Source organism: Colobus angolensis, unplaced genomic scaffold (assembly GCF_000951035.1).
Source record: "Colobus angolensis palliatus isolate OR3802 unplaced genomic scaffold, Cang.pa_1.0 Scaffold156, whole genome shotgun sequence".
Lineage (NCBI taxonomy): Eukaryota > Metazoa > Chordata > Mammalia > Primates > Cercopithecidae > Colobus > Colobus angolensis.
In genome coordinates this window covers 1,586,658-1,611,773 of record NW_012114666.1, presented here as the reverse complement: position 1 = coordinate 1,611,773, position 25,116 = coordinate 1,586,658, and the positions used below count along the sequence as shown (strand labels likewise).

The window sequence follows — 25,116 nt, the reverse complement described above, 5'->3', positions numbered from 1 at the left end:
AGATTATCCTGGATTATCCTTATGGGCCCAAAAGAATCATAAGGGTCCTGATAACAGGGAAGGCAGGAGGCCAGAGAATAAGAGGTGACAGCAAAAGCAGGGAACAGTGTGGTGTGACTGCGGCTGGGGACCTTGAGCCAAGAAAGGGGGCTCTGTTTCCTAGAAGCCAGAAAAGGCAAGGAAACAGATCCTACCCTAGGCCCTCCAGAAAAGATGCAGCCCTATGGACCCCCTGATGTGGGCCTAGTAAAACCCATTTCAGACTTTAGACCTCCCAAACTCTAAGAGAATAAATGTGTGTTGTCTTAAGCCACTAAGTTGGCGGTCACTTGTTACAGCAGCTAGAGGAACGAATAGTTTCTCTCCTGAGATCCACACTGAAACGCCTCCTCTCCACAGGTGCTCTGCTAAGAGCCAGAGACACAACGGCAGCCAGAGATGGAGCTCCGGGTCCAGACGCTGGGCGTGCGTAGCACAAAAGAGGGTCACTCAAACCCTAATTAAGTAGCGTGCAGGAGGGAAGAGTCCTCTGGGTGAGCAAGACAAAAGCAAAGGACTAGCTGTGAGGTGTGAGGGTGTGCGGGAAGGACGCTCCACAGAAACATCTCCTGTCGGGGGTCAGAGGATGAGCAGCGCTAACACAGCTAAAAGGGCAGGGAAAAGCGTTCCTGGCAGAGAGAACTGAATATAGAAATCATGATGGGAAAGTAGCGAGGAGAGGGCACAGGTACATGATGTCCCCTGCAGGGCCTCTGGCCGGGGGAGGTCAGGTCTTGCTGAGCGCTGGGAAGCCGGGAGGAGTTCTAAGCAGGGGTGGAGATCACAGGCTTTGCCACTCACAGACCCAGCTGACTCTCCCCGACCGCTAGTCTGACTCTCACCCTCGCCTCACCCTGCTGCTCTTTGGAAAACTGCAGGCTGGACATTCTGAAGGCTTGCGTGTTGTGAATGGTTGCTGGGCCGCAAGGATATTCCTCAGAAGAAAAGGAGCAAGAGAGCGAGCCAGCGAGTGCAGCCAGAGCATTCCCAGGCTAGCATGATGTCATGGAGGCAGCACAGGCTTGTGGCTGTGGTGTCAGGCCGGGAAACTGCAACCCGCCGCGCACCTGGAGTCAGCCCAGCAGCAACCCTGGCCTGCAGGGAAGCCCGGGAAGGAGATCAAAGGCGCCCAGGAGGAAGCCGGCCCCACCCTGGCAGCCAGCTCCCGGGTCCAAGGGGTGCCCCTCCTGAGCTGTAGGCTGGGCAGGACCCAGCCCAGGCCCCAGGCTCCCCCACCTCAGCTTCAGGGAATGCCCTACTTTCCTGCCAAATCATAGAACCGTCCCTGGCATCCCCCAGACGGGAAGATGAAGTCAGGGAGGTCCAAGGCTTTTTTAAAATACACTTTCTTGAAGACGGTGCATATCCAGGAAGTCTAAAATTAAAGCTCTGGGGAGTAAGGTGGAAAAATACAGGAAGAGGCACAATATCCTCCTGCCCCAGACGGAGCTCGGGTGGCCACCCACGGCCCTCTCACCCACCCCACGGCTGTCTGTCTCCCTCTGGGCAGGGCCAGCTGACTGCGGACAGCACCCGCCCAGCCACTCATGGGAAGGTCAGGAAGACGCCCGTCCAGTGCCCAGAGGCCAGCATTGTCACAGTCAGAAAGCGAGTCAGTGGCCCTTATGTTCTAGCCCTCAGTTTCTCCACCCACAAGACAAAGGGTTTGGAGTTTTTCAAGACCTCAAAAACTGCAACTTATTAATAGGATAGCTAAGAGAGGAAAATGGGAGGGTCAAAAATCCAAAATGCGCTGTGGTGAAATAAGGTGGGGAAGCGCCACACGACACATTGCTCCTTAGAGATGTCATCATGCACCTTAGCTCTTTAAAGGCTCTGAGAAGTCCTGCTGCAAAGAAATGTCTGCTCCGGCAATGGAGCACAGTTATGAGTTGTTCAAACTTGTGTCTAGGTGCGGATCACAGAGGCAGGGGTTCAAGAGGGACGAGAATCATGGTGACAAATGGAAGGCTCTCCCTTGTTTGAGACACAGCCACCAGCAGAGAATCAGGAGGTCAGGGGCCCGGAGTCCTCTCTGTGATGAAATCCCCAGAGTGGTCCTCTGGTCCCACAGTGGGTGCTCAGGGATGGAGGCTGTAGGGCTCCAGGCTCTGGGTTGAGGAAAACTGGAATTAAATCTCAGTGGGGTAACCCTGAGCAAGTCGGCCTCTGCCCATCAGGTTCTTTTGTTTATAAAATGGAGGTAGCCATGAGGATTGTTCTGAGAATGAGTTAAATGGAAAGATACGCTCAAGACGCCAGCTCAGGGCCAGATACTCAAGGCTCTCAGCTGGTTGGAGCAAACCTCAATGTCAGTGTGAATCTTCCGCTATGGGATTCAAGCAGCCTCGGCTTTTAAAGCAAGATCACAACTGCAGCAAGCTGACACCGACTCAAGATGGAACCATCTCAGAACAAGGCCCTGAGCGAGCCCACTGAACCCTATGGCACCTGAGAGGCAGGCACTGTTGTCCCCTCTCACAGGTGGGAGACTGAGGCTCAGGGAAATGCAGGTAGTGAATGGAGCCAGCCCAGAGCCCCATTCCAGCAAAGCGCCAGCCCTGCACGGTGATGGTTTGATGGCGGAGGGACAGCTGCCACCCAGAGAACCCCGGGGGTTCACTTCCACTCTTCTCACCCCGCACTCCCCCTGCCCCAGCAGCCTGCAGGGGCTGAACAATTAACTGCCCTGCTTCAAACCCTTTAGCAGCTCTTAGGACAAAAAGCCAAAGCTCTCTAATGTGTTCTGTGATAAAGAAGACTATGGTACTGACAGTGCAAACCGAGAAACTGGGGAGAGAGAGGAGGCATTATTATCAACTCCAGGTCACCCAACCTGTAAGGCCCTGGATGGTCTGGCCCCTGTCTCCACAGTCTCCTCCCACCCAGCCCTCCTCATCTGTGCCAGTCTCCAGCCCACCACAGCCCTTCACACATGCTGTTCCCACTGCCTGTGACACTGTTCCCTGCCTTTTCACCTCCCTCACACCTGCCCGTTCTTGAGCTCCCCAGGGAGGCGTCCACTGATGCCCTCCTACTGGCGCATCCACGTCAGATGCCCTCCAAGCCCAAGTCCTCTCCCCTGCGCCATCTGGGCTGGAGTTTCCGTTTGTTTGTATCGTTTTTTGGGTTTTCCTCTTTCCTTGCCAGGTTTTAAGTTTTTTGTCAGCAAGAACCAGCCCTATCTTGTTCAGCCCTGCCTGGAGCAGCCTCTGCACCGGTGCTCTGCACCAAGCACACAGCTTAGCACAGAGCAGGCCTTGGATGCACACTGGACAAACGTGCTGGTATCCTCTGCATCCTTACAGCCAGTGAGGTTTTCCGGTTTCACTTCCAATAGTTTGTATTATTAAAAGAGAAATGGTAAATACTTTTTCAGATTATTCCAGTAGCTCCAGAAATGGCTCTGACTCACAGTTCACTGGGGCCTTAGCCCACCCTATGCCCCACTAGGCGCCCGCTCCCAGGCCATGGGCACCCAGCTGCACATGCTAGTTGAAGGGAGACCCTCGTCAGCCCCTGGGCACCTCCATATCCTCCACCTTCACAGGCCTGGCTGTGGAACCAGGGGGCGGTCGAATTACCTCAAACTGAACCCCGCTGGAAACTGCCAGGTTGCATGGGCTTCCGGTTTAGTGCCCCCATTTCCTGTCCCTGTCACCTCTTCAGAGCTACCTTCTTTCCCCACATCAGGAAAAAATCAAGAGGACTCAGGCAGGCAGAGAGCAACAGCTGAGAAGAAAGCATGTCTCACATTTCCTTTTGGACCCGACTCTTGTCACTCTTTGCTTAAGACACCAGGGTTTGAGCCCCAGAATTTCTGGAAAACTGGAGGCTCTACCCTTCCATTCAACCCAGGCATGATGCATCCGGAAACCCAGGGGAACCGAGCCGCGAGCTGGATTCCAGCCCACAGAACACATCAAGAACTCTGGGGAGACGTCAAGAACTCTGGGGGGTCCCCCCAGAAAAACCTGGGGGGCACTGCAGAGCTTCTGACGCGGCTATGGGGGAAATCCCACACGGATGGGCAGCTCCCTGCGCCTGGCACTGTGGAGGTGGGCGGGCAGCCATGGAGGATGCGGAGACTCATCTTTCTAGACTTCCCCTGGGGGCCGCATTTCCTCCAGCCTCCAGGTCCAGACCAAAATAGAATGAGGTAAATTCAGCCCCTTTCACGCAGCACACTCAAAGAATAAACAAGCACCACAAATACAGTCTTCGAGCTGGGTCATCTTTCCAACCGGCTTTTTTTTTTTTTTTTTTTTTTTTTTTTTTTTTTTTTTTAAGAGAACCACAGGCTGTTTTAAGATTCCAAAGCCAGAGACAGAAAAAGTGCAGCAAAGCAGGGAGACAAGGGGAAAGCAACTTGACAGTGCTTTGCAGACAGAAACAAGTGATGCAATTTCCAAATTCAAGAGTCTCAAAAACAGAGGCTGGGTTGGAACCTCCAGAAAAGGCCAGAGCGGGGTGTCTAAGACTTATTCTCATGGTAGCATCCTTAAGCCAGGGGGGTCCAGGAAGGGGGCAGGCTGAGGACGTCCGCTTGCACTTAGTAGACCCTCACCGGGTCCCAGGAGCTGTGCCGGTGCCAAAGTTGCCCCTTGCCAGGGAGCCCTCCCAGCTGCCCTGTGTGGTTGACACTTGGCCTCTGTCATGCTTCAGCGACCCCAGAGGCAGATCCTGAGTCAAGGACTTGAATGCAACTAGTTTGTCTGAGAGGTGACCCCAGGAACCACCTGGAGGGGACAGGGAAGTGAGGCAGGCTCAGAGATCGTCAAAGCAGAGCACTGTGGGCCTGGGACTCAAGCCGGTCAGAGCCTCCTGGAGACTATGCTCCTGAGGGGTGCACCTGAGGGCGAGGGGGCTGTCCCCTGAGGGTGAGGGGCTGTCCCCTGAGGGTGAGGGGCCGTCTCCTGAGGGCGAGGGGGCTGTCTCCTGAGGGTGAGGGGCTGTCCCCTGAGGGCGAGGGGGCCGTCCCCTGGGGGCGAGGGGGCCGTCTCCTGAGGGTGAGGGGCCGTCCCCTGGGGGCGAGGGGGCCATCTCCTGAGGGTGAGGGGCCGTCTCCTGAGAGTGAGGGGGCTGGGGAATTCTCCATGGGCCTTGACTTTCCGACTCCTCAGTGGGTCAGAGAAAGCTCCCAGCAGAGCTCCCGCATAGGGAAAGGTGTGTGGGGAGGGGAAACCTAGAGGTCTGCGGCTCAGCCGGTCCATCTCTCCGAGGAGAGGTGGAGACCCTGTCCAAGGTCGCAGCTGGTGAGGCTGATGTGGTGGGAGTCACCCCCTGAGGAGCCAGACATGGGCTGGAGGAGAAATGCTGTTTACACATATGGCAAGGACCCCTGCCAGGACAACCTGTGGTGGCATCTGCAGAGAAAAGGCTCAAACACCAGTGATGCAGGGGAAGCTGGAGGATCCCTCTTATGTCAAAGAGCAAGACGAGGGCTTCAGAGATGCTTTTCCTACTGCGCCGTGGGCCCCCGCACGTGGAACACCCAAGGGGAAAGGGATGGAGGCAGGGCTCAGCTGGAGAAAGCTTTCCAAGGAGAATGACCATGACAGGTTTCTTGGGAGGCTCCTGGTTCCAGCCCTCAATCCCACTTGCAAACCTGACTCCCAAACCACCCCCACCCACCCTCTCCCACTTCTGGAACCTGTGGGTTTAACCCCAGAGCAGGAGGCTGAGCCCACTCCCTAAGCCCACAGCATGGAGGGGAAAAGCCTGCTTTTGAGGATACCTCAAGTGCCACCTTTAAAGCACCCCTACCTAGGCCCTGGGAAAGAGTTAGGAGACAAAGAATCCTCACCCCAAAAAGGCTCTTATAATCTAGTTTCCACTCAAGAAGCAAAGCCACGTGGAGTGCTCTGTGCCAGGCACTGGGGTCACCATAGCTGAAAGCCCAGGGGTTACAAGGACTCCCATCTGGGGACCCCGTGTGGCTGTGACCCAGGTCACCCAAGTTCAGAAGACATCGAGCCACAGCCAGAGCGTAAGGATTCGGGTTGAATTTTAAAACAGGTGGGGCTGAGATAGACCGAACAATAGTGGGAGAGGATTCTGCAGCAACTCTCTAGCAAACGCTGGGTGACTGTCACCTTCAGAAACAAGCAAAGCCAGAGAAACACACAGGCAGGAGGAGCCCCAGGAGATGTGGCCACTGAAGGGTAAGTGGCGTCCTGGACAGGACAGAAGGACAAGAAGTAAAAGCAAAGGGATCCAGAATAAATGACTGACTTTCATTAATAAAAATACAGATACTGGGTCCTTAATTACGAAAACTGTACCCTATTTGATGTAAGGTGTTAAAACAGGGGAAACCAGGCGTGTCTGCGCTTCCATGGCTGTGTCTGTGTTTCCGAGGATCTGTCTGTGTTTCCACCTGTTTACGTGTACAGGAGACTGCTGGAAATGAGGCTGGGGCTGAAAGGTATCTGTATAAAGATATCTATCAACACAGGTATCAACAGACATCTATATCCAGGGAGATGGCAAGGCCAGGGCTGACTTCATGGGCGTGTGACCCATGCAGTCACACGGGGCCCAACACACAGAAGTACTCCGAGCTTGGTTTCATGCTGTGCTGTTGCTGTCTTGAAATCCTTTATACATTTTTGACAAGGGGCCCAACATTTTCATTTCGCAGTGGGTCCCAAAAGGGACACAGCCAATCCTGGGAGCTTGTTTTCAAACGTTAATGGTGAAAACTCCATGCGCTACCCCTGACTAGTTGGGGTTAAACGTGGGAACCTGTATTTTTCTCTTCCGATGTATTTCCAGGAGGTTCTGACAACAGCTGGGTTTGAGCACCACCCCGGACAGATGTGTGTGTGAGGAGCTGCACAGCTGGTGTTTGGGGGTAGGTAGCCGTGAGCAAGGTGAATGGGAAGGTGGGAAGAAGACAGGGCGGTCGAGGGACTTCCCACTTAAGTATGTTCAGCTTCGGCTGTGTCACCCAGAGGCACCTGACATCCCTCCCTCCACCCTGTGCTTCTCAGTCAGCGCCACTCTGCACTGTCTCCTAACTCTTCCCCAGGGCCTAGTTAGAGACCCGTTAAAGATGGGACCCTGACAAGGTCTGCTGACATTTTTGGTTTCACAACTGAGTGTTGGGATGTGTCATTGGCATCTGGTGGGCAGAAGCCAGGGCTGCTACTGAATGCCCTAAAATGCCCAGGATGGCCCTTACCCCAGAGAATGAGCCACCCCCAAAGGCCACTACTGTGGAGGATGGAAAATAGAAACCCCGCCTCAAATGACAGGGTGTAAACACTTCAGCTCTCTTGATGGGACTAGGGTGAGGGTGCACCTTTGTCTCCAGAAGGAAGAGTGAGCCAAAGTCACGCTACGGGGTGCTCTGCAGCAGCACCGCTCCCTCACCTGGCCTCACCACCTCCCCACTGACCGATGCTCCTAAAGGCCTTTCTTGGAAACATGTTCTAATCCTTCACTCTCACAGCCACACAATCCTCAGCTGAGGGTCAGCTTCTGAGAAACCTGACCTGAAACCAGTTTCACTTGATGGCAGCTTCACTAAATTGGCAGTGGCTGCCTCATTTAGAGACCTGTACCAAGGATCCAGGGAAAGGGAGGGCTGGGATCCATTAGCAATGCCTGCCTTGGTCCCGGGAGGAGAAGGGTGGCTTGCATGCTGGAATGCAAGGCCAGGTGTCAGCTTTCCTTCTTCCTTTCTTGGGGTGGCAAAATGGAAAGCCATGGGCATTACTGAGGAAAAAGAAGAATATGGCACCGACAGAGGTGGCAATAGGAAGACAAAGGAAGAAGCAGGATTTGGAAGAACCTTGAGTATTTACCCACATGCCTACTTCCAATCTGAACTTGAAATAGCTTCATTAATTGTGGTCGTCTCCTTTAAAACATCATTTTCCTGGTAAGCCTATATTCCTCACCCTTAGAGTTAATATTTGAGCAGACACTTTTCTTCCCAGCTACAGATGACTGCTTATGACCAAATTGAAAAATACTAATTCTCTTTGTCTCCTGCCAAAAAGGCTAAAGCGATTACAGATCCTGATTCGAAACACAGATGTTAATACATTTAGAAAAATGAGCTTCTATAGGCAAGCAGAGGCCCAGGGCCAAGCATGAAGTGCTTTTGGAATCAAAGTACCAAATCAAGTTATCCAGAGAGCTGCCTCCACGAAAGCCTATTCTCCCCAAATGCATTCCAGTGTAAAGAACCCCAGGCTGCCGCACACATGCTGATGTCTCCCCTATTTGCAAACAAGAACCGACCTACCCTTGGGTACCCACTGGCACACAGCTCTAAATAACGCAATTATAATCATCACAGGGAAACATCCATAGGATCAAAAAGTATCATAATTACAAGCAATTTTCACTTTTTGGAAACTGGGCTCAGATGCTGAAGAAAAAAGGCATTCTCGAGTTTCAGTTCTGGAAGAGAAAGCATGTTGGAGCGTTTGCTAGGACGGACTAGCCCCAGGGCAAAGATACTGTGGCCAGCACCCGCTCATCCAGCAGGCATCTGCTGTGCGTGCGCTGGGGCACACAGGACCAGACCATGCAGTGTGTGAATTCAGGAGGCCCACATCCTCAAAGGAGAGGCCGGGTCACGCTTTCATCCTTTCATGCATTCAGTGTCTTACTGAGCACCTATTACGCACCAGGCTCTAGGAAAAATGGATACCACAGTGAGCAAAACGAACAAAACTCCTGCCCTTGTGGAGCCTCCGTCACTGTCTCTGCTGGGCCCCACTCAGATCCCACTCAGATCTTCACTATGCACCCCACGCTGGCTCAGCAAGGGTCTACATGCTGTCCAAGTCCATGCAACTTCCAAGGGGTGGAATAAGAGGCGGCTCCAGGTGCATCTGCAAAGCCTCACTACACACTGCTGGGACAGGCTGGGCAGGTCACTGGTCTCTGCCTCAGTTTCCTTGTGTGGAAAATACGAATTGCCCCACCATTTCCCAATTTACAGGACTGGACTGCTATGAGGAGAAAGAAAACAGTGTATCCACCAGCCAAGGAAGAAAAACATATGTGACTGGGGAAAGATGTAAGCTTCTCATCCTTAACCCCCAACCCAGAATTGTGCCCGCATTTCCTTGTCTGTGAAAAAGGGTGTGGAAGGAGGCACGGTGGCTCATGTCCGTAATCACAACACTCTGGGAGGCCAAGGCAGGAGAATAACTTGAGGCCAAGAGTTCGAGATCAGCCTGGACAACATAGTGAGACCTCATCTCTACAAAAGTAAAAAACTAGCCAGACATCGTGGTGTGTGCCTGTGGTCCTAGCTACTTGAGAGGCTCAGGTAGGAGAATTGCTCCAACGCAGGAGGTCGAGGCTGCAGCGAGCTGTGATCACGCCACCGCACTCCAGCAGAGCAACAGAGCAAGACCCTGTCTATCTCTAAAAAAAAAAAAAAAAAAAAAAAAAAAAAGAGGAGTGGGCAGGGATAAGGGTGCCTCCATGGGGGTTTGTTGTGGGAAGCAGTAAAAAGTCCCTGTTGCATACAATTAGCTTTTGTCATCATGACTGTTCCCAAAGGCAGACATCCCTTCTCCCAGTATAGACAAGCTTCATGGGAGAAAGGAGGCTCAGAGATCGCATTGTGGACCCGGCTAAATCGATGGAAACATAAAGGGAGCAGACCTTTCTCACAGATGGCCTACAAGAGGGCAGGACTGACCACCTTGTGGGGACACCCGCTCAGCTTCAGCGCACATGATATAACACCTATGGGGAATCAGGGAAAATGCGGGCAACCTGCTGAGCCCCCGCCCGCCATGAACACTCAGCGAACGGAATCTGTTGCCGTTGATTCCCAGCCACCACCTGTATGCTCCCTGTGAAGCCAGGCTTGGGATGAATTATGGGAAGAAATAACAGGGACAGAGATCAAAAAGAGCCACCAAGGCCCACCAGATGGCCTCAGACCACAGGACAGGAAGCCAATGGGCATTTGGCCCCCAGATGCTGAATAGGGGATGCTGGCCGTGTCTCCAGCATTAACTGGATTGAACACAGTGGTTTGCCGTCTCTGCCCAGCTGGGTGGCTTTTTCCAGAGGGATCCCTGCAGATCCATGAGAGGACCCCAAGTGGAACCAAAAACATTAAGGCCTGCCACTCTCGCTCAGGCAGCTTCAGCCTGGGTTCTGGAGTGGGGCCCAGAGAAAGGGGCTGCGAGGAAAAATGCCAAAGCTCCTTGGTGAGGACCGCTTTCCTCTGACCTTCTAGGATATCCTGGAAGTTCCCAGTAGCCAGAAGGAATCCTCCTTGCCTTCTGAAAAGGCTACTCAGGAAGTTGAACTGACACATCCTGAGAAGGCAGCTCAAAACCAGAGCTCATGCCCTGGGGCTGAGGTGTAGTGGCAAGAGGTTGAAGTCAGGAGATGAGGAAACAGGCACATAGCCTTCAGGAGCAGCAAGAAGCTCCAGAGGCTTCCAGAAGCTTCCAGAAGCCTCTGGAGCCAGAGTCCAAAGGGATCTTCACCCTTAGCCAGTCCCTTTCCTGTGCCATTGAGACTGACAAATGTGTTCTGGACTATACTTTGGGCTCAGTCTTATAGCAAGAAAAACAGTCTTCTCTGAGACACCAAGCTGAAGGGAACATGGAATGTGTCAGAGAAGGCCAACATGGTGAAACCCCATCTCCGCTAAAAATAAAAAAATTAGCCAGGCGTGGTGGTACACACCTGTAATCCCAGCTACTTGGGAGGCTGAGGCAGGAGAATCACTTGAACCTGGGAGGTGGAGGTTCCAGTGAGCTGAGATGGTGCCATTGCACTCCAGCCTGGGCGACAGAGTGCGACTCCATCTCTCTCTCTTAAAAAAAAAAACCAAAAAAAAAAAAACCAACTATTTCCTTCCTCTTGGGCATGTAAGACAGCTCATGGGTGAGAAATTAGAGAGATCTTAGCCACCTGTTCATACCCTAGCACACAGGGAGCTTTTAAAGCACACCAATGACAGTTCAGCCCCTACGGATCAGGACTATTAAAAGGTTCTGTAATTCTAATGCACAGCTAAGGCTGAAAACCAACTCAGGACTCATCAATGGACCCATCTGAGCCCCAGGTGAGGAAATCAGCACTATGGGAATCACTGAGGCACGGCCATGGCTAAGATGGTGAGTGCTGGAATCTAAGAGCTTGGGTTCGAGTCCCACCTCTGCCGCTTTGTAGCTGTGTGCTCTCGGGCAAGCTACTTCCCACCTCTGAGCCAGGCTCTGCACCTGTAAAATGGGGATGATACATCTTCATAGGAAACTTTCCAAGGCGTGAAACAAAGCTGAAATGTCCAGCACAGCCATAAATAGTAAGCACCACACAACGAGATGCCTCAACCACAGGGTGGAGACATGCTCTGGAACGTGACCATGGCTCTCTGCCCAAACACGCTCATGGGGGCTGACGGCAGGGCAAAATCCACCCAGAGTCTTGCTACCAAGTCATGAATCTGCACATCACAAGTTGCCGCCACCCCAGCATCCCCAGGAGAGGACTGGGCAAGGAGCCCTTGGCCCACTGCCCAAGGGCTGTCCTGTGAGGGGGCTGCAGCATTCCTCCTACCACATCCAGCCCCATCTACCTTCTCAGGTTCATGGACCAAAATCATCAGGGCATCCCCAGGGAGCTTGTCTGAGAGGCAGAAACTCAGGGCCCCCATCCCAGGTCTGGTTGAGGGCAAGAGCCTCTGCCTAGGCTGAACGTACCCAGGAAGCTGAGCCCAGGCCTCCTCTGCCAATCCATCCTGTGCAGTGGGGACAGGCAGGGGGCAGCTCCCTCTTCCTCAGAGTGACTCAGACTGCAGCTGATCCAAATCTTGGCCCTGGAGACCACACTGAGGTCACCCTCCTGGCAGCCAAAGTTGCTGAGATGAACCAGGGGACATTTTCATCCAGCTGCCGACATCATCTCGACCTTGGTGGCAGCTGACTCCCTTGGAGCAGATTCTGCTGCCCTGACTGGCCTTGGCTTCCCAGGGAGGTTCTCATAGGCCAGCTCCCAAAGCAGAGTGTATCACCTACATGTGGGGCAGTGCTGCGGAGCAGGGCAAGCCTGGGATATGCTCGGGGAGAGACGGGGAAGGCTGGGATGGAAGATGCCAGGTCCCAGTTCCACAGTAGAAACAGGGCAAACAGCATGACCCCTACCCCAAACATCTTCACCTTCACCTGGAACCAAAATCTGCACCAATGGGGAGAGTAGCAAGTCCAGCTCCTGGAAGCCAGGCCCCAGCTGGCCTGGCCTCAGGCCTGGGGTTCAGAAAATGAGGATAAGACTCCAATCCTTTAGCAGTCCCCTCTCGCCCCAGCGAGGCCTCTGGAGCCAAGGCCACTGTCCCCAGACCTGCCTCTTAGCCCCCACTCGCTCCACAGCCCGCCAAGGGTGGATCCAACTTGTCTTTCCAGCTGTCTGGGACCGCGCTTTAAACAGAGCCACAGGGCTGTGGAAGGCCTCCAGCTCAGCTCATTATCGGAATTTAATCTGGATTCCAAGAGATCAAGAGGACTCAGTGGAAAGTGACTCCCACAAGGGGAGAGACGCTGAGGCCGACCCAAAGCCAGCTAATCCCCGGCACCCCCAGGGCTTTCCTGGAGCTCAGGCACAACTTGTCAGATGTCCCAGCCCTGCACAGCTGGACGGCTGGCGGCACAGAGACCGAGGCAGCCACACGGCGGGGGCAGCAGGGCAGGGTCTGGGCTCCCCTGGGCTGAGATCTACAGGAGGCCTTCAGCTGGAAGAAGCCGTGCGGGCCCAGGCTGGGGACACGCAAAGAATAGCCCCATCTCTGAACAGGTGAGCTGGCAGAAGCGTGGGGGATTCGAAGAGCATTTTCAAGCTCGGGCCTTTGTTCCCACTGGGAGACTGCAGAATTAGGGGAACTGGCTCAGTGGACATACACAGGAAGGCAGTGCCACAGCCACCACCCAGGGCTCTTATTTTCCCAGGGAGGTCTTGCTCCACTTCCTGCTGTGATGACGATGATACTAACGCAGGTGACCATTTATTGAGCACTTCCGGTGTGTGAGACACTGTTGTAAGTATGTCACCCCCTTCCATCCACAGCACAACTCTGGAAGGGAGATCCAATTATTATCCCCATTTTACAAAGGAAAAAACTGAGGCTCTGAGAGATGACTCTTTCCCAAGGTCACACGGGTACCTGGTGGCAGGATTTGAATCCATGCTCTTAATAGCTAGGGAACTACATAATAGGGGTATCTTGGTTCTAGATTCAAAAACAAAACAACCTGTCCAAAAAAATGAATAAATAATGTTTGTCTAATTTAACCATTTAACTTCTGAAGAATGGAGGCTTTGCTGCAGGAGGCACAGGAAGAACATGTAGAAACCTAAAGAAAGCGGCTTGGTCTTTCCCTCCACTGCTTCTCACCCTGCTCCCTTCCCTGCTCAGTGCTCCCACCTGCCATGTCCTCTCCTCTGCTGGAGCATGAGCTTCCAGAGGGCACAGACTCATGTCTAGTTCGTTCTGGTCGATGCCCTGAGGCATGGCATGCAGCAGGTACCTGTGCTGAGGGGGGACTCAGCCACCCAGCAGCCCAGAAGCCCCCAGGAGCAGGACCCCAGCACCAGAATGGGCATCCCCAGCCCAAGTTGCTTGTTGCCAGCAGCCTGGCAGGGAGGACGCCTGGAATGCCCGTCCCTGCTCCAAACACAGTGCTCAGGCCTGCTGCCCAACTCTGCAGCCCTCAGGATCCACCCCGTGGATCTCAGGCAAGACAGCAGAGACACCTCAGATCATGATGGGACCAGGTACCCATGAAGCCAGCAGGAAGGACCAAGAGCTGCCAGAGCTGAGTGGAGAATCCAGATAACAGCCTGGACACAGAGGTTGTGGTTTCATCCTAAGAAAGAAGTTCCCTGGCTGCTGGGAGTAGATGCCGATGTCACCTCCCAGGAGAGCTGCTCAGCAGTGTCTACCAAAGCCACCCACATGTGGGCTCTCTGACCCCACAATTCTACCTCTAGAACCTTATCGGACTGATAGACATGAACAGGTGTGTCAGCGAGGGTACCTGCCCCGCGGCACCGTCCATCAGAGAACAGAGAGGCCAGTGTGCACACATGTAAGACAGCACACCTCATGCTGTGGAACAATGAGGTGACTCAGAGGACGAGGGCACCCCGCGTGAACCACTGGAAAGGGCTGCCGAGGTTCATCATCCAACAACAAAAGCCAGGGGCAGGAGTGAATGCACTGTGGGGTGCCACAGGTGAAAACAGCAACACAGATCCCTTGGCTGATTTCAGGAGACTCAAGAAACTGGCAGCAGGGGCTGCCTCAGCAGGAGCTGGGAGCCTTCATTTTCACTGTGGTTCCTTCTCTTTCCTTTTGATTTTATACCATGAGCATGTCTTGCCTACTCAAAAACTCTTTTTTTTTTTTTTTTTTTTTTGAGAGAGTCTCGCTCTGTCACCCAGGCTGGAGTGCAGTGGCACCATCTTGGCTCACTGCAACTTTCTCCTCCTGGGTTCAAGCAATTCTCCTGCCTCAGCCTCCCAAGTAGCTGGGATTACAGGCACGTGCCACTATACCTGGCTAATTTTTATATTTTTAGTAGAGACGGGGTTTCACCATGTTGGCCAGGCTGGTCTCGAACTCCTGACCTCAAATGATCCACCCACCTTGGCCTTCCGAAGTGCTGGGATTACAGGCATGAGCTATCATACCCAGCCTAAAAACAAATTTTTGAAAGAAATATCGTTCATAAGCGTGGGCTCCAGCTTTGCAAACCTGGGCTCATGTCCTAACGTGGCCACGTTCTCTCTGGGTGGCCTCATTCTTTGGCTTCGGGCCACTTTAGTTCTCCCCATTTTACAGATGAGCCACCACTTCTGAAGGCTACTGTGAATGTGAAACAAGATATCTCAAGTGAAAAACACTGGAAACACTCAAGACAGTTTTGTTTTCTTGGTATTTAGATGACCACCCCCCGCCCCCACCAAATAGCAGTGCTTGGCAAACGTGGCTGTGATGGTTTTTCTGTCCCTGTCTATGGTAACAAGTCCCCTTTCTAGCTGAAGATGCTAGGCCTGCACATCACAAGGAGGTGCCCACACCAGCTTTCTTCCATTAATTTCCCTGCCCAGTGGGGACGGTAGACGTCTGACAGCCTGAGGGGTCCAGTAACCCAGCCACTAAGTAATAGGACCTTGGTCATTTTCGCCTCTGGACTGTCTGAATAGAATGCACCTGCTAAATGTCCCAGCCCTTTTTCTTAGCCTCCTTACTTCTCACAAGACCTTGAAATTAATGCATCTCGATAAATTAAAGACTTTCAACACACATGTTTGGTTTCTGACCTAGTGATTCTTGGAAGCTAAGAGTTCTCTGTTTATTTTTGGTTTGGGTTTTTTTCTTCCCCTAACATTTTATTTTAGATGGCCACCTTAATTAGTTGCCTGACATCGTGCACTGGGTTTCAGAGTAAGGAATGGGAGAGAGGTAGCCCTTCAAAAATGTTTCTTCCCCTTCCCCTTTTCTTCTATGTCCCTTAGCACCCAGCCAGATCCAGACTGCCTATTATACTCATATGGTACCAGGCATCCTCGGGCTCCCTGTCCTTCTACTATTCCTGAATTCGTTGTCGGTCATGGTTTTAAGAAAGTGACATACACCATACACCTTCTTTAGAAGGGATAATCTGGTACAGGGCCTGGCACGTGGCTGCACCAATCTGTTCCATCCTCTGGCCATCACCCCCTTTTTCCTCTGCCCCCAGAGGAAACTCAGCACCTCTCCCAGATACTCGTACAGCACCCACCTGCCCAAGTGTTCCTGGAGCACCTGATAAACGCTGATCCGGAACGTCTCATTGTCGAAGCGTTCCCGGATGTAGTCCTTGTAGATCCGGAATTCGGCTGCCGTGACAGCTTCTCCTTCTGGGATCTTGGAAAGATCAAACCGGAACTCTCGATGGTGGTAGCGTGGGTGGAAGAATTCCTTGTCATGTTCCACTGGAAGAGGAAGAGAACACACACCAACACCGAAAGCTTATTAGTGTCTGGGTTTCACTCTCAGGCTCTGAGTTCAAGCATCTTGCCTAAGCTAGATGGAGGCATTCCTGTTGCCAGTGACCCCAGTGACAACTGCTCCTTCCGCACTGACACACTGCAGACTGGAGGGTCACCGGCTCAGACCCCACGGTCCCCATGGTCATCCTGAACGACAAGAGCGTGATTTTGCGTCCAACCTGCTGGGAAAAGTAGAGCACTAACCACAGCCATCCAAGAGGTCCTGGCCAGACTCAGGTCCCAGGGGCTCAGGCCTGGGTTGGAATCTGGCCTTAGCCGACAACCAACAGAGTGGCCCTAGATAAGGTAACAAAAAACCTCTATGGAACCCAATTTCATCATCTAAAAAATGGGGATCATAATCCTCCTTCATGGGTTGTGGTCTGGGTTGAATGATCTCATTCACACAAATAGTTTAACATCTGCTAGGGCTGGATAACTGTTAGCTATTGCTGGTAAGCAGAAACCTTACTGTGCCTACTATGGGACGTCTCAGGGGTTCTCAACCCTGAAAGCACATGAAAATCATTGTGGACACTTTTAGAAAATATCGATGTCCTGGCCCAGGTGTGGGCTGGTAAACATTTAACAACCGGCTTTCTGGGACCTGATCTGAAGTGCCTGCTGACTCCACAGTGTAAATACCACCATCTTGGCAGATTTCAAGATACCAATGTGAGGTTGCTGGACATGGATGGGAAGAGAAGCACACAGCGGGCTCCAGCATACAGCTACTCCTACCCCCTCCTGAACCAAGGGAATCAATATCTTTTTAAAGCACCCCCAGATATTTCTAATGAGGTGCCAAGGTTTACAGCCACAGCAGTAGACTAACAGCAGTACAAGAAGTGAATGGCAGAGTGGGGGTGGGGGTTGAAAATGACTTCACGACAAAATAAGGCAAAAGGCCTCCACCCTTCTGCCTTCTCCTGGCAGCAATATTAGACTAAGATGTCATTTCCATTTCATGAATGATAAGCACCAGGATGAAAGCCCAGGAATGGTGTTTCTGGGTTGAGAGCTGTGGCTCCTGTGGATCATGCCCCCTCTGGACCAACACAGAGCAGGAATGACACTGGGAGCCACAGAGTGCTGGAAGGGACAGAATGACCACACTCAGGCCAGTGGGCAGAACCTCCAGACACCTTTCATCTGCTGGAAAATACAAGCCCATCTCCACTTCCTGTCTGGGGGTGGGGAACTGGAGAGAGAGGGAGAAAGAGCAGAACCAGTTTGGCCACCAGATTGGCCAGAAGAAAGGAGAAATACGATCAGCAAGCTCCAGCTCTCAGGCTGGGTTATGGCTGCCTGGCTCCCAGTGAGACAGCAAGATGGGAACACCAATGAGGAAGAAGTTCACAGCACTGGCAGCCCCAAGACCCCGGCTGCACTGCTCCATTAAAAATAATCTGGTTTAAACCTCAACAATAGTCCAAAGAGAGAGCCGGGTGAGAGCACGGAGCGTGGGGGAATTATCCACTCAGGCTGTTTCCTATCAGGAAGAAGGGGCAGATGGAGTCCCTGAGGCTGGGGGCCCTGGCTGGGCACAGGAGCATCCCTGTCTTTGGAGACACCTCAGGAAGATGACTTTTGAACCACAGGTGCTAGAATCCTGGGCCATATATGGAGAGCTGGCAGGAGGGAAGGACTCTCCAGAAACTGTTCCAGGGTTCCTCCAGATGACCGTCCTCCTTGTCACTACACGCCCCTCATGCCCACAAGGAACCCTTCTCTCCTGACTAATCTATGGGACAGGCCATGATTCCACAGTGTAAACACTGCCGTTCTGGCAGATTTCAAGCTACCAACGTGAGGTCGCTGGACATGGATGGCAAGAGAAGCACACAGAGGGCTCCAGCACACAGCTACTCCTACCCCTTCCTGAACCAAGGGAATCAATATCTTTTTAAAGCACCCCCAGATATTTCTAATGAGGTGCCAAGGTTTACAGCCACAGCAGTAGACTAACAGCAGTAAAATAAGTGAATGGCAGAGTGGGGGTGGGGGTTGAAAGAGAGGGAGAAGGCCATGGGGATGTCACCAATCCCCCCCTTTGATTTACAGAGAAAGCAGGAGTCTCTGTAAAGGGCAGCCACTTGGGAACCAAGTGAGCCTCCGGAGGTGACCCCAGGTGGGAAGGCAGGGCAAAGGGTCTGACTGTGTACCGTGGGACTGCCCGGGGCCAGTCCTCTGTCACCTTTCCAGTTCAGTCAACCCTCATGCCAGCCCTAAAAGGTGAGCAGCCCGAGGAGGTGAGTACAATCCCACATGGGTAGGTGGAGCATGCACCTGAGACCCAGGAGGTGTCCAGTGACCTCCCCAGGGTCAAAGACCTGGGGTTCAAGCCCAGGTCCTGCCCAAACCAGAGGCCTGAACCACCATGCATCACTGTGGCTGCATGAACAGCTCAGCAAGGGGCGTTCCTTTGCTTGCTTGCTAGAACTTTTTAACTGCACTGCTGCATACATGTAGCATGTGTGTAAACCAAAGTAAACCCAGTCACGGAGATTCCTCTGGGTCAAGAGACAGAACACCCCATTTCCCTCCCTGGACTTCTCAAACTATAGGTTAGTTTCGCCCGGTTCTGAACAGTCCCTGCAGGGCCTCATACGCTATACCCTCTTTTGTATCTGGCTTCTTTCATTTAGCAGTGCTGGTGTAATTCATCCGCGCCACCGTGCCTGCTCGTTCATCCGCACTGTTGTATGACAGGCCATCGCTGTATCAGACCACAATTCATGTATCCATTCTACAGTTCATAGGCATTCAGGGGGTTTCCAAACTGGGGCTCTGAAAGCAGTGCTGCTCTGAACATCACAGGGCACGTGTTTCATGTCTAGAAGTGGAACTGTGTATGTACAGCTTCATTTCCCTGGAAGCTGTTCTCCCAAAGCATTGCATCTAAGAGGTTTTGAAGAGTGTGCTAGGAAAGAGGTGGAAGAGGCCAGGTCTGCCCATGAAGGAGGTGGCACAGTCTTGGGACAACTCATGGCTTCTCAAGTGCTTTTCTCCAGGGGACCAGGAGAGGTGAAGCACAGATGAAGTCTTGTTCCAACCATCTCTGTTCTCCACCGGAGCACGGCCAGACCTCCAAAGGCCAGGAGGAGCCTTTGAAGTGTGCCGTGATTCAACTTTCAGCAGAGAGGGTTGCTCCTGCAGTCATGCACAGGAGCAAAGTGCAATGCCTTGAACACAGGGGGTCCCCAGCAAACCTCAGTTCCCTGCTCCCAGCGCTGGATGAACCCAGCTTCAGAACAGCCCCACTGGGAGATACACAATCAGACTGAGCAGAGAAAGGGGCTGGGGAGCATCTGTTTTACAACTGAGGACGGCTGAAGAGCCCAGAAGTGCAAAGCGCATGTTTACTGAGTGCTTACTCTGTGAGCCCCACACTGAGCACTCTTTGCCAGCATCTGCTGGAACCCCATGAGGCAGGATTGATCCCCATTTTACAGATGAAGAAACTGAGGCTCAGGGGGGCCAGGTAACTTTCAAAGGTGACAAGCCAGGTGAGCGGCTGAACTCCAAAGCTCACCCTCTTGACCTTCACACTCTCTAGAGCCAGGTGGCCTGAGTTTGATCTTGGCTGTGGCACTTACCAGCTGTGTGACCTTCCCCAAGCTACTTAATCCCTGTGTGTTCCCCTCTCCCTAGAGATAGTAACAACGGCCCTTTCTCATGGAGTTGTCGGGAAGATCACAGAAGCCATTTGCTCACAGGAGAAAGCCACAGGAGAGCCATTTGAGTCTGCCATTGTTACAGGTCCTCTAAAACAATGAGCCAGAAGAATGACAATCAATGCAGAAGCAGCAACATGTGCTGTGGGCATTTACACAGTGCACTTATGATTACATTTGAAAATAAAAAGTGCAATAGACCGAACAATAAAGATATGTTTGAATAAGCATGACACAAACACAGGTACAATCATTAGAGTCATGCCCAATGAAGAAAGAAAACACTGATACATAATCACAAACACAAGGTTTGTTGCAACAGCTGCAGGTACAACTGTTTTTAATATGTAAGATAAACTGTACTCTAACTGTTAATGTATCGGAGTTACAAGGTTTCTCTTCTAAAAAGCAACTCAGGGATAAAGTAAGGAACTAAATTTCTTGCAAACATTTGTGGGCTCCTTGGTATGGCTTTCTGAGAGAATTTCCTTCATTAATTAATTGGAGACTATGAGAAGCAGGAGCCACAATGTTACTCTGTTCTCCCTGAAACCCACATTGTCACATGTTCTGAACATAATTTTGTATCCATTATCAAAGAAAGAACAGTCATGAAGTACACACACACACACACACACATACACACACACACAAATAAGCAGTGGATAATTCAAAATCCAAACCAAATTCCAAATCTCATCTTTCCAAGGTTTTCCTTTTCTATAGAAGCCACTCCACAGCATGGAATCTGCACCATTTCAACTCAAGTCTCAAGATGATTGAATTGTTACCACTAAAACAGGCAGAAGCTTGCATGTATTTTTCAGGTGAAAATATGTCTTTATACTTTCTTCTAAAGTTACTGTATATAGTTGATTACCCAGGACTTGAGTTTTAAACTAAATGTCTAGAGTTGACATCTCCCCATGCCCACAGGGAAAAGCTTCCTTAGGAAGCTAAGAGCCTAGGATTCCAGCTTTTCCTCCCTCTACCTCGTTACATCCCAGCACCCCAAGGGCTGAGAGAGCTCACAGGCATTAACAAAATCTTTCATCTTCAAAAAATTAAAAGGACCTAAATCCCCAAGACCAAAAGATAAGTCCAATGAAAATGGATTCCAGAAAACACCATCCTGACAGAAAGCAGCCCCATCACTGTCCCAAAGACAAGACCAGTGTCTTTCTTTTACAAAAACCTGAAATAGCCCCAAAACGGACCCTAAGAGGGGAAATTCTGGGCTGGAGGGTGTCAATAATGGGTTAGAGGCAGGTAGGAACAAGAAGCTGCCCATTCAGGCGCCCCCCCCCACCCCCGCCACATGATCCTTTGCCACGTCAGGGAAGACTTATGTGCCAGATAGGAGTCACACCTGCCCCCAGCATCACTCAGGAGTACCTTGCCTCTCCCTAACATCTGGCGTTCTTCCTCCCACACACAGTTATGAGAAATACTCAAGCAAACCCCTAAGTTGTGGTTGTCTGATACAAAGGGAGGGCCACAACCAAAGAAACTGGCAACCCACTGTGTAGACTTGCAAAGGGCAGCTCATACTTACACAGAACCTGCAGTATTCAGAGTCGTGCTTTATGGGACAGTATTTAACACCCTAAAAATTAGGGGTATGAACCCAAATATATGCATATGTACAGCTGTACATCATAATACGCAAAACTAAATGAACACAATAAATTGTTACAAACACAAGAAAATAGTACAGAAGCTATATTTCTCCTGTTGTCTGGGGGGTCACTTTGTGCTGGGCAGATATAGCTCATCAGGATGAGCAAAGTTGGGGCATGGCTCACTGCGATGCACAGGTGATAAGGAGCCTTGCCCATGTCCCCCCACCCCCACTCCCCATCCCTCGTGTGTCTGTCTCTCTTGGAGAATCCATCATCACTGTCCCAGTTGAGCCATGGGACTCCAAGGGAGCCACCATCTTGTTCCATGACCCTCTTCTCCCCAGTTGAGGGACGGGAGGAAGCCAGTCTTAACTTTGGCCACACATAGGCCTTCTTTTATTTTTATTGGAAGCTGGTATGAAAGAGCCCCTGTTCACTCTCCCTGCCTTGATTTCTAAGGATGTAATCCAGTGCTCCGGGAAGCCCCTTGCCAGCACCCTGCAGGGAAGGCTGTTCTGTGAGAAAGAAGCTTCCAAGTACAGAGGACTGAGGTTGGAACTGAGGAGAGAGACCTGCTGGGTTGATCCCCTGGTCTGGTAGTCTCTGCCCTTCCTGAAGTTTGGGTTTTAGCTCTTCCAATCTACGAGTTATGTTGAAATCCTTCAAAGAAGTCCCCTTTAAGCTAACTCTAGTCAGGCTGCTGCCTGACTGCAACCAAGGCAGTTCTGAGCAAAACACACACAAGCCCAATCATATATACACCCAGAAGTGGAAATGGATGGGCAAGAAACACTTCCAGGTAGCTGTGTTCTCTCCAGATGACCATTCACCATGAAAACTGCTTTCTTCAGACTTGGATCATTCCCAAATGTAAGTAATCTCCCTTGACTGAGCTCTGTAAGAACAGGACCCATGACTGTCTCAGCTCTGGATCCCATGCCCTGCACAGCCTGATGCTTAGCAGGGTCTCATAAATCTTCCACACTGAACACATTCCTCTTCACGCAATTCCTTTCTAGTTTAAGTAAACTACTTTGTTGACAATGTACACACAGTAAGGCACACAGACAAGCGTTCAGCAAGTGTGATGAATTTCCACAATGTGAATACACGTAGAGCAGGACACAAAACATTTATTATCAGCTCTGAAGTTGTCCCGCTAGGGGCCCCTCCCAAACACCAGTCCCTGCTTCCCTAAGGCTGACTGCCTTCCTAATACCCAAAACCGCAGACTGGCTCTGCCTCCATGACACCTGACTATGGAATCACAAATGTGTTCCCTTCTGCGTCTGCAGCTTTCGACAGCCTCACTCATGTGGTTCTGTGTACCAGTGGTCCGTGCATTCCCACTGCTGTCTAGAACCCTGTCATATGACTAGGACACAACTCATTTTGTTATAGTCGTTTGGGGAGTTTCCAGTTTGAGACAAACTGTGCTGCAATGCATACTCCTGTGCATGGTTTTTGGTGAACACGTGTCCACTGGGTAAATGTCTTGAAGCAGGATTTCTGGGTCAGAGGGTAGGCACGTTCAGCTTTAGTTCCACATCTGACTGTTTCCATGGCAACAATTTTGGGGAAACAGGGTATGAGGGCCAAAGGAGACATAGTCCCTAAGGAGATCGTTCATTTTCGCTGATGTTGGCAAATCCCAGTGCCTGTCTTTAGGTATGAGGAAGATGGGAGGCAGCTCTGCAGGTGGTGGTTCTTCCCAAGAGAGGTGCTGAATGGACGCTTAAGGAAGAACGGAGACCCACTAGCCCCAGAGGACAAGGAAGGGCACTGCAGGCAGAGGGAACAGCGTGACCGAGGGCCCGAGAGACAAGAAACAGGGCATGCTGGAGAGTTTAGGTGAGAAGTTTGCTGAGAAAAACAAGAAAAAAGCAACAAATTCCTCATTGGGAAAATGCCTGAATGTCAAGCTAAGGGGTTGATCTTTGATGTCATCAACCATGATGGCTTCCTCCCTTGTTAGACACAAAGCAGTGCCCTGACGAGATCTATTTTAGATAGAGGACTGGTGACCCTGTGGAAAGTGGATTGGTTATAGGGAGTAAGGACAGAGGCAGGGAGCTCAGAGGAGGCTCTGGATCAGAGATGATGCATACCCAGTACATGCGCCCTGCTCCTCCCTCCTGGCACCCGAGGCAGGCATCACTAAACAATCGCAACACTCTTTTCTTAATTCTGGCACCCAGGCAGCCACTATCAATCCTGACTGGCTCAAGAGAAAAGATGTTAGCATTTTCCATCCCTTGTCAGGACCCCAGAAGTGTAATGGACCAGAACTGCTTCTCTAGGGGAAGGGACAAGACAATGGGTCAAAAGCAAGCATATGAAGAGGGGGAACTAGAGGATGCTACCCACTGCTGGCCTGGAATGCCAGGAGGGCGATAACACCATCAGTAGATGTCAGTGCAGGAGAGACCGCTCAGGTGAAGTGGTGGGGAAGAAAACACGTGTGGCTGCAGACAGGTGAAACTTGAGATGACCTGCAGAAAATTCAACTGGACAGCTGAAAAAATAGGTTTAGATAACCCTGGCAAGAATGCTCAAGCTTGGAGCTGTTGAATTGGGTTTATGGATAAAGTTATGCAGGAAAAATGCATTTATGATGAGAAAGACCAGCATGGCCTTGAAGCAATATTTTGGGACTGCCTGGGAGAAGGAGAACGATGCCACCAGAAGGACTTGGTCCAAAGGAAGGGCAGGACCAGAGGACAGGCAGGGCAAGATGGCCCAACAGTGGCCCGATTCAGAGAAAGGGGGCAGGGAGATTCCTCTTCCAGTGACCATTCACTGGATTTGGTCACTGGCTGCTCAGAGACCTCAGGAAGCAGCTCTCATGGGGACAGCCATGCAGAAAAAAAACACCTGAGGAGCAAGACTGTGGCCAGTTGCATATGAAAGACGTTTGTATCCATGAAAAGGGAAACCATCAGCCCAGGCAAAGCCACCTTCATTTCCTCCTGAAGCCGCTCTCCCAGCCAGGGCTGGAAAGAGTTGATAAATGGATAGTAAATAATCACCCAGCAGCTCCTTCCAAAACTTTATGGTCTTCAGAAAAAAATCGGTTAACCTTCCAGACTATGCTGTCCTCTCACTGCCCCCAAAGATGCTGCTAAACTACGAGGCAGGAACAAATATTTTATGAGCGAAGGGATGCTTTCCAGGCAAAAACCACAAGTCCAGCATTAGAGTTCCTCACTCAAGAGTCTGGTTTCTGTGAGCACAGACTAGTCCTAAGTGTTCTTCAGCTCCAGTTAGGGGCTGGGGACAGACCCCTGCACCCCGCTTTAATGAGGATGAGGCTCAAGGAACTAAAAGAACTTATTAAAGTCTACATTATAACCAGAAGTTAGAACTGGATTTTCACGGACCTGAGGACTGCTTAGGGCCCCATATCCTGGCAATTCCCAGGTGCCCATTTAACTCTGAAACTACCAACCCTGGCTCATTCTTTTCCTGGAGGGCTATAGCTCATCTGGAAGGTTCTGGCATACACCAGAACTCACTGGAGCTGACTTATCCCGGCTGCTGTTAGAAGGCAGTTTATGGCCCGCAATTTCAGGGATGTGAAATTTGATGACGACTCTTCATTCATTCATTCATTCAAAGATTTCCATGGCAAGATTAAGGAGCTTGAAAAAGCCACCAGAGGCATGCAATAACTCCACTACTCTAACAGGAAAATGTTCTCTTAATAACATGAACAGCCTGGGGAGGCCACACTGACACACGCAGCTCTTGGG

The 25,116-nt window shown here is 51.4% G+C and overlaps 2 protein-coding genes across 3 annotated transcripts in view; one reads left to right on the top strand and one right to left on the bottom strand.

Annotated features, from left to right (window-relative positions):
* The window catches only part of BMP7 (bone morphogenetic protein 7), a 97,948-nt gene that overhangs the window by 44,872 nt on the left and 27,960 nt on the right, over positions 1 to 25,116 (bottom strand). For both annotated transcript variants that reach the window (XM_011936694.1, XM_011936695.1), the window contains exon 2: positions 15,816 to 16,008. In XM_011936694.1, coding sequence (XP_011792084.1) covers positions 15,816 to 16,008 — 193 coding nt within the window. The remainder of the gene's footprint in view (positions 1 to 15,815; positions 16,009 to 25,116) is intronic.
* LOC105507967 lies at positions 2,077 to 4,256 on the top strand. Its single transcript, XM_011936693.1, has 4 exons — positions 2,077 to 2,458; positions 2,750 to 2,877; positions 3,190 to 3,350; positions 3,898 to 4,256. The coding sequence occupies exons 1-4, from the start codon at positions 2,371 to 2,373 to the stop codon at positions 4,190 to 4,192; spliced, it is 672 nt and encodes a 223-aa protein (XP_011792083.1). The 5' UTR covers positions 2,077 to 2,370; the 3' UTR covers positions 4,193 to 4,256.

What these genes read in the sequence shown, in the direction of transcription:
- LOC105507967 (XM_011936693.1), top strand. Translation starts at nt 2,371, where the DNA reads ATGGGATTCAAGCAGCCTCGGCTTTTAAAGCAAGATCACAACTGCAGC. An exon ending in TGGAACCATCTCAGAACAAG is followed by an intron (nt 2,459 to 2,749) that starts GCCCTGAGCGAG and finishes ACCCTTTAGCAG; the next exon opens with CTCTTAGGACAAAAAGCCAA. An exon ending in CCTCTGCATCCTTACAGCCA is followed by an intron (nt 3,351 to 3,897) that starts GTGAGGTTTTCC and finishes CATTCAACCCAG; the next exon opens with GCATGATGCATCCGGAAACC.